General features: G+C 61.3%; 1 protein-coding gene across 3 annotated transcripts; it reads left to right on the top strand.

Annotated features, from left to right (window-relative positions):
• EMD (emerin) lies at positions 1-2,393 on the top strand. 3 transcript variants are annotated; one of them, XM_082446205.1, is made up of 6 exons: positions 15-254; positions 382-489; positions 649-726; positions 928-1,061; positions 1,535-1,581; positions 1,664-2,393. In XM_082446205.1, the coding sequence occupies exons 1-6, from the start codon at positions 173-175 to the stop codon at positions 1,992-1,994; spliced, it is 780 nt and encodes a 259-aa protein (XP_082302331.1). In that variant the 5' UTR covers positions 15-172; the 3' UTR covers positions 1,995-2,393. The 3 variants fall into 3 exon arrangements, with proteins under 3 accessions (XP_082302333.1, XP_082302332.1, XP_082302331.1); XM_082446207.1 differs by lacking the exon at positions 1,535-1,581 and having other exon boundaries at positions 1-254; XM_082446206.1 differs by lacking the exon at positions 649-726 and having other exon boundaries at positions 3-254.
• Positions 2,394-8,292: the final 5,899 nt, after the last annotated feature.

Here is an 8,292-nt window from a genome sequence, read left to right as displayed (position 1 = left end):
CGCGCGCGGCCCGCAGGGACCGCGGTTGGACGCGAACGTGACGCAGGCGTGACGCGGGCGTAGCCGCTCCCGAGGCGTTCGCGCTGCCCCTGCCGCGCTCTGAGGCAGTCGTAGCTCGGCCCGTATCGCCAGGCCCGGGCCACCCCCAGGCCTCTGCCGCCCGCTGCCCGCCATGGACGACTACGCGGTCCTGTCGGACGCCGAGCTGGCTGCCGTGCTGCGCCAGTACAACATCCCGCACGGGCCCGTCGTGGGTACGCGGCGGCGGCGGCGGGCCCCCTCCCCGCGCTTCGCCCCGCGCCCCCTTCCTTAACCCCTCTCCGCGCCGCCCCCGGTCTCGCGGCCCGCGCCCTGACCGCCCTGTGCCCCATGTCTGGCCAGGTTCCACTCGCAAGCTCTACGAAAAGAAAATCTTCGAGTATGAGACCCAGAGGCGGAGGCTCTCGCCCCCGAACTCGTCCACATCCTCTTTCTCCTATCGGTTCTCGGGTGAGGCCCCCGCCCCACGGCTCCACCTGGCCGCCCTCGGGGACAGGGTTTGGGAGGAAGGGGTTGCGATGGTGTGGCAGGGGCGCTGGCCGGGAGGGGCACAGGGGAAAGGGGAGGTGAGCCTTGGAGGCAAATGGCCCTGGCCCCTCCCCCATTCAGACTTAGATTCAGCGTCCGTGGACTCGGATATGTACGATCTGCCCAAGAAAGAGGACGCCTTACTTTACCAGAGCAAGGGTAAGGCAGGGGTGGGGTGGGCACCCTGACACCTTCGTTCCAGTGTCAGGGAGAACCTGAGATCTCAACCCCCGCCGTCCTACAGTAGTCCTGGAGGGGAGAAACCGAGTCACAGGCCCCAAAATGGGATTCAGATTAGGGCCATCTGGCCAGGTGGGGACACCGTTGCTCCCTTTGCTACCGCTGCCCCCCCTTCCCAAGGCTATAATGATGACTACTATGAGGAGAGTTACTTGACCACCAGGACTTACGGGGAGCCTGAGTCTGTGGGCACATCCAAGGGCTTCCGCCAGCCCTCGGCTTCACTCTCAGATGCTGACACCTTTCACCACCAGGTGAGCTGGCTGTCGGGCACCCTGTACTTGGGTACAACCTGAGGGGGTGATTGCGGGGTTTGGATAAATCAAGGGGGCCACTGGGTGCAAATGGTGGCTCCCAGAGCCTCCCGGGAGAGGTGGGGTCAGCAGACACCTGCCAGGTCAGTGCCTTTTTTGGGGGGGGGGTGTCAGAACTGTTTGACTAGAGTGCCTGGTACATGCCCTGCACCCTTGCCTGGGATCTAGGTTTGAACTCTTTCTGAGAATCCTGGGGCAGAAAGTAGGGTGTAGGCAGCTGGGACAGTCACTTAGCAAGTGGCAAGGCCCCATAGACATAAGGCCGGGAACCAAGAAGGGTGCTGGAGGGTGGCAAGGCCCAGGCCTTGAAGCAGTGTTCAGAATCGGCTGGGCAGGGAAGTTTGGACTGAGGGGTATGACGGGGCCAGGCTGACCCTGCCAGCCAGTATTCTTACCCTGATTCACTTCTATAGGTTCGCGAAGACAATCTTTTCTCTTCTGAAGAGGAGGGCAAGGATAGGTGAGTAGTAGGGAGGGCCAGGGACTGGGGCTGATTCTGGGCTCAGGCCTTCCTGGCCTATCTGCTCTCCTCTTTGCTTTAGGGAACGCCCCGTGTATGGCCGGGACAGTGCCTACCAGAGCATCGCACACTACCGCCCTGTTTCCAACGTCTCCAGAAGCTCCCTGGGTCTGTCCTATTACCCCACCTCCTCCACCTCTGCCGTGTCTTCATCTTCATCTCCTCCTCCTTCGTGGCTCACCCGCCGTGCCATCCGGCCAGAAAAGCAGGCCCCTGGGGCTGGTCTGGGCCAGGATCGCCAGGTCCCACTCTGGGGCCAGATGCTCCTGTTCCTGGTCTTTGCTGCCTTCCTGCTTTTTGTTTACTACTCCATGCAGGCCGAGGATAGCAACCCCTTCTGGGCGGGGCCCTGAGGGTCTGGCTTGGTGGCTTGGGGCCAGCTGCTCTTGGAAGTCCTGGCTGACTGCCTTAGCAGTGTTTTCTGGGGGAGGGGGGTTGGGGCTTTTCTGTGTGTTCTAGCTTGGGGGTACTGGGACAGGGGCAATGTTTGCTTCCCCTGCCTTGTCCTGCCAGGGAGGCAGCAGGCCTGGGCCCTCTGCAGCATGGTGGGCCTGGGCAGGTGTTCCTCTGGAGCCTCCTGGCCCTACTTGCCTCTGACCCTTAGGGCCTAGGAGGGCAAGACCCTTCTCGTGGAGAGATCATGGTTGTCGTCATTGCATGCCTCCTGTTCATTGTCACCTCATTGGGGGGGATTAACCAAAGGCCACCCTGACTTTGTTTTCGTGGACAATAAAAAGACTGTTTATTTTTAACGTGTGGGCTCTTCCCTTTAATGTGGGGGGGGGGGTTGGGCTGCCCCCTGCTAAGGCCCTCCAGGCCTTGGGTCTCCAGAATTGCCATCTGGCTTTGTTGGTGGTTCTTTTCTTCCTTTGCGCTTGGGGTAGGGATCACATGCTACCCATGGACATATTTGTGCTTTGCTTTTGGGGTCCGCTCCCTGACTCGTACCCAAAGCTCTTGTAACTACTCATAAAAATAACTGTCACACGGAGAACCCACTTGGAAATGCAGGCGAGGCTGCTTGCACGATGTCAGTTATGGGTGTTTAACTTTCCAGCAGACGCCAGTCTTGGTGTTCAAGGGTAGGGGGATGAAGAAACGAGGCGTCTGCTTGGTGGGCCATTTCTGCTGGAAAGCTGATTGTTTAATGCTACAGGGGAAGGCTCCCAGTACTCTGCAATGCTCCATCACCTTTCGGTAAACCAGTTCCTCACCTGGCTATATTCTTTCTTATTGCCAGGTTTTCTGCTGTGGGTATTTCATAATTTTCAAAGAAGGAAACCAAGGGTAGACTGCCACAAGAGGCTGTGCGTCCTGGCTCTGCACTGCCAGTAGAGGGCAGTAAAGCGTGGAGAGGCTGGCTCCGTGTAAACAAGTGGGAATCAGGCACCACAAGGGCTACCTCGTTGGGTGGGGCCCTAGCATCAGTCCCTCTCACCTCTGACCGGCTCCTTGCTACAGGTGGCAGGACTTGGCAGGGCCTGGCCTCTCACCTGCATGTACACTATGAGATCCTGAGCCTTTGGGGGCTCTTGAGCCTTTGGGGGCTCTTGGCTGTCTATGGCTGCGTGGTGAGCTTTGGTCAGGGCTGGGGCTGGAACCATCCTACCAAAGCTCCTGGACATTTCTTTCTGATGCATCCTAGTCTCCCCCCTTTTTTTTCTGGGGGGGCGGGTGTTTTCTTAAAAATAACACATACTTTTTTGTGCATTTAAAATAAAAAAGAATGATGGGACTTCCCTGGTGGTCCACTGGTAAAGAGTCCACCTTCTGGGACTTCCCTGGTGGCGCAGTGGTTAAGAATCCGCCTGCCAATGCAGGCACATGGGTTCGATCCCTGGTCCAGGAAGATCCCACATGCCGCAGAGCAACTAAGCCCATGCGCCACAACTACTGAGCCTGCGCTCTAGAGCCCACAAGCCACAGCTACTGAGCCGGTGAGCCTAGAGCCCATGCTCCACAACAAGAGAAGCCACTGCAATGAGAAGCCCGCGCACCGCAACAAAAGAGTAGCTCCCGGTCTCTGCAACTAGAGAAAGCCCACGTGCAGCAATGAAGACCCAACACAGCCAAAAATAAATAAATTTATTTAAAAAAAAAAAGAATCCACCTTCCAATGAAGGGGACATGGGTTCGATCCCTGCTGTGGGAACTAAGATCCCACATGCCGTGGGGCAACTAAGCCCACGTGCCACAGCTACTGAGCTTATGCACCTCAACGAGACAGCCCACGCACCCTGGAGCCCACGCCACAACTAGAGAGAGAAAAACCCGCACGCCGCAATGAAGAGCCCGAGCGTCACAACGAAAGATCTTCTGTACCGCAACTAAGACCTGATGCAGCCAAAAAATATATATATTTTAAAAATATTTTAAAATATATACAAAAAAGAATGAAAGAAATTGCTTCTAATTTTCTCACCCCTCCCACAGCCTCAGCCTCCTTTGTTTGCTGCAAGCCCCTCCCACCTGGCTCCCCCAGCACCCAGCCAACTGTGGCATGGACTCCCCAGGTCTCCAGCTTCTGCCCCTTGCCATCCCAGTGCAAGAGCTGAGATGAGACTTGGTTGCTTCATGGTGGGTGGTGGGCATGGGCAGGGGGTGCTGCCTCCTCATTGGTGACAATAAGGCCTGATGGTCAGATCAGTGAGCCTGAATGGGGGTGGGGGTGCAGAAGAGGTAGTCAGGTTGCCAGTGCACCAGAACTCCAGGGCAGCATGGTGAGACATCTTGCTTCAGCAACGGATCCCAAATCAAGTATGTTGAGAAGAGGGACCGAGCCTGTGAATACAGCTCCCTCACAGGCTCACACTACCTGGGACTGCTGTTCAGCTGGAGCCCCACCAGGTCTGGGCAGAGAGGCAAGAGGAGCCTAGGGACGTGGTAAGGTTGACATGCTGATACTCTGTGGAGTAGCTGGGGCGGAGAGAAGGGACAGCATGGGAGCAAGGGGAGCTGGGCTTGGGCCCTCCCAAGGAAGGGGAGAGAGATGGCATGGCCTCTGGTGGAATGGTCCTCTCCAGGCCTCAGGTCCTTGATCTGTTCCAGGAAAGAGGGGGAGGCTAGGTGTGCTTGGCAACCACTGTGGTTTCTGATAGAAGAGAGGAAAGAGTCCCCACCCAGGTGACATAGTCTCCCTGTTCTCATTCATTTATTCCCCAAGGGCAACCACATCCATTGATCACCATGCACCAGAGGGAGGGTTGCTGCTCCTGAGTGGCTTCAAGCTTCCTGCCCCAGGGCTCTTAGACACCCCCCTCACAAAGAGTTCTAGCTCCCTAGGGCTCTGGACCGCCCCCAGCACTCCCCTTCAGGCGTGGCCCCACTTCCCAGGGCTCTGAGACTACCTCCAGCAAGAGCTCTGAGGGGCCCAGCTGCCTGAAAGTCCCCCGAGGGCTCTGGAGTTCCATCACAGGGCAACTGAGGATTTCCATTCCCCAGGGCTTAGGCCATCCTCCCTTCCCCCACCAAGGGCTCCAGTGGTGCTGGGAACACAGCAGGGGGTAGCAGCTGCCCAAGGTTAAGGGGACAGTGCCTCCCCTGCTGTGTAGGTGCCAGCAGAACGGAGCGGGGAGGGAATGGTGGTGGTGGTGGTCCTGCCAGGCAGGGAGGAGCCTGGATGACGCAATGGAGCTGGTTGCAATGGAGCTGGATGCGTGGCTGCTACCAGAGGTCTGAGCCGCATCCCTGGTGGAGCACAGAAGGGAGGGCCCTGTGGGTGGGGCAGGGGGTGGAGCCAGGAATCCTAGCTCAGGATCCCACCCTTGACCTCCACTCCCCTGTCAGGTCCAGGGTAAGCAGCAGACAGTGTTGGGCAGACCTAGGTCCACCCCTACCTTGACCCCCACCCTGTGCTGGAGCCGGCTGCTTGAGCTAGAGAGGGTGGCTACTGGGCGGGTCCCCGCACTGAAGAGGACAGTCCATCCAAGAGAACAGTCCAAGGGGTGCACAGCCTGTGGATCCACAAGGATGAACCACCCCAGGCCCCGAGGGTCTAAAGGACAGGAAAGTGCCACTGTTACTACCCCGGGGGCTGGCCAGTTGCCCTAGGTTCAATGTGGCCATTGCTGGAGACTCTGAAAAAAGTCAGGTCCCGCCCCCTGGCCCACCACTTCTCAGGCCATGCCAGCTGCCTGGGGGGTGAGGGGGGCAGGCACACTCTGGAGGCTTCTGGAAGCTGCTCAGCTGGAGAAGTCCAGCCCCAGTGGGGGGGATAGAGGTGGTCCCCCCCAGGCACCCCTGCCGCCGACTCACCCAGAGCCTCCTGCCTGCTCCCCGTACCAGTCGGCCAGGAGGAGACAGTCCTGTCTCCCGTCCTTTCCGAACCCCACCTGCTGGACGGGCCCCCATGGGAGAATGGCCCCAGAGCCAGGCTGAGCTTAAACAGGAGGCTCCGTCCCCGCCCCGGACTCCACATCACACCCAGGCAGCCATGAGGCACGCTAGGCGGCAGCGGGGGAAAAGATGCCACCCTGGATGGGGGGAAACAGGACCCTGACGACAGCCCTGAGGACAGAGGCCACGGGACAGACCAGGCCTGAGCCTGAGGCCTGCCCGGGCAGGGGTCAGGAGGGAGCGAGACTGGGGCGCCATCCCTGCCAGGGCTTCTGGGGCGGGGGGGAACAGGCAGATGGCACCAGGAAAAGGACCACCGAGACCCCATCCTGCTGGGGGCAAACGGCTTGGGACCTGGCCCCACTGAGCAAATCCCCCAGAGGACACCGCGGCCGCTAGGAGACAGGGAAGTGCGAGGCCTGGGCCTCAGCCAGGTTCACACGCAGGGTGTCCAGCCCAGGCCACCCACCCAGAGCCAGCAGGGGTGGTGGCCCAGCTCCAACAGGCCCCACGCCCATGCCCGAGCCCCGCTCACCAGCAGGTGCCAGGAGCAGAGACGAGGTCCCAGCCACACGCCTTCCCCCAGGCTGGCCCCATCTCACCTACTAAGTCTGCGGAGGGGGTGGCTGGTCGCCCCAGTTGGCAGCAGCCCCGCATCCTGCAGGTCCTGTCTGGCCTGAGTCCAGGCAGGGCAGGGGGATGGTGGAGCTGACCACCCACACCCCACGGCCAGCCTCCACCCCTGCTCTGGCCACACCTATGCAACCGACCCTCCCTGTTGCCCGCTCCCCCAGGAGGATGGGAGGGACCCGGCTGAGGAAAGGGGAGCACCGGCCCCTCAGGATGGGACTGCCACCCACCCGACAGTGAGGGAGCCCCAGCACTTCAACAAGGGAGACATCAGTCTGGAGACCCTTGGGATTCCCATGCAGGCCCCCAGCACGGGCGGCCTCACCCAACTCCAGGGCACAGGGCCACGGCGCTCCAGGGCAGCCACCTCCACACCCCCCAGGAACCCCGATGAAGCCAGTGATGGGAGTGTGTGTGTGTGTGTGTGTGTGTGTGTGTGTGTGTGTGTGTGTCTGGAAGGTCCCCACAAGCCCAGCGAGGCCACAGCCAGGGGAGCAGGACTGAGGACAGCGCTAAACAATGGGCGGGGCTGCGGGACTGCCCTTGGGTCGGCGCACCTACTGAGGACGGGCCAGGTACAGACGCCCGTGCTCAGCGGGGGGGGGGGGGGGAACCCAGGTCCTCGGGCGGGCGGAGAGGGTGAGGGCCAAGGATGAGCACTGCAGGGGGGTAGCGGCTGGGTGGGGACAGGGCCTGGCTGCTGCCCTGATTATGCCCATCCACAGAGCGGGCTGCTAGGAAGAGCTCCCCCGGGCAAGGGAGGACCCGTGTCCACGCAGTGCCCTGGGCCCCCGTGGGCAGGCCGCCTCAGAGGGAAGACTGCAGGGAAGCCGGGCCCGCCTCGTCGTTCCTTCTGCCCAGGGCTGAGGGACTGGAAGGTGGCTCTACTTAGGGGGACAGTCAGATGGCCCAGGAGTGTGGGGCTGCAGCGGGCCCGAGCATCTTCCGGAGCCCCAGGACCCTGCGGCCCCCCATCCCGGCCGGAGGGTGTCCCTGGCAGCCACCACCACAGCCAGGAGGCCGGGCCCAGCAAGCACGGCCTCGGCCTCGGCCTCTGCTCATGGGACGGAGACAGAGAGCCCGGCTCTCCTGACACCCACGGTCCTGGGGTTCAAGAAGTGCATGGCGGCCTTGGACGGGGCCGGGGAGCTGTCGCCAAGGGCCCCGGCGTTGCCCAGCAGTGAGAGCCAACAGGAAAGGCACTCACCGCCCACAGAACCTGCGTGACAAATTCAGAGCCACCAAGCGTGTCATCAGGGAGTCACGTCTGAGTCCCAGCCAAGAAGGATGCGGCGGGCACCTCTCCCTTGGCCACAGTGGGAGCTCCTTCCTGGGACCAAAGGGACACTCGGCTGCCACCCCGGGCTGGCGCCTGCCACTGCTGAGCCATCACAACCCAGCCCGGGGCTACCTGGCATGGTCACTGAGGACAAGGGGCTCGCCAGCCTGCACCCTCACAATGGGGCCCACCCCTCTCTGCTCCCTGCCCCTACCCACTTCCCAGCTGCACGGTGGGAGGCTGGTGGGGTGGGGAGGGGAGCGGGGAGAGGAGGGCCTGCACCTATGGGCACAGAGAGGCCACCCCAGCCTCAGGCAAGGTAGCTGCCCCCGCCCCCACCCCACTGGGAAGGAGAGGGGGTGGGGACCTTGGAGGTCAGAGAGCACTGGGGCCCAGGCCTGGGTGCG

This window comes from Balaenoptera physalus (assembly GCF_965194825.1).
Source record: "Balaenoptera physalus genome assembly, chromosome: X".
NCBI classification, from domain to species: Eukaryota; Metazoa; Chordata; class Mammalia; order Artiodactyla; family Balaenopteridae; genus Balaenoptera; species Balaenoptera physalus.
Note: the sequence above shows the minus strand (reverse complement) of the source record. Positions and strands in the feature narration are given on the sequence as shown.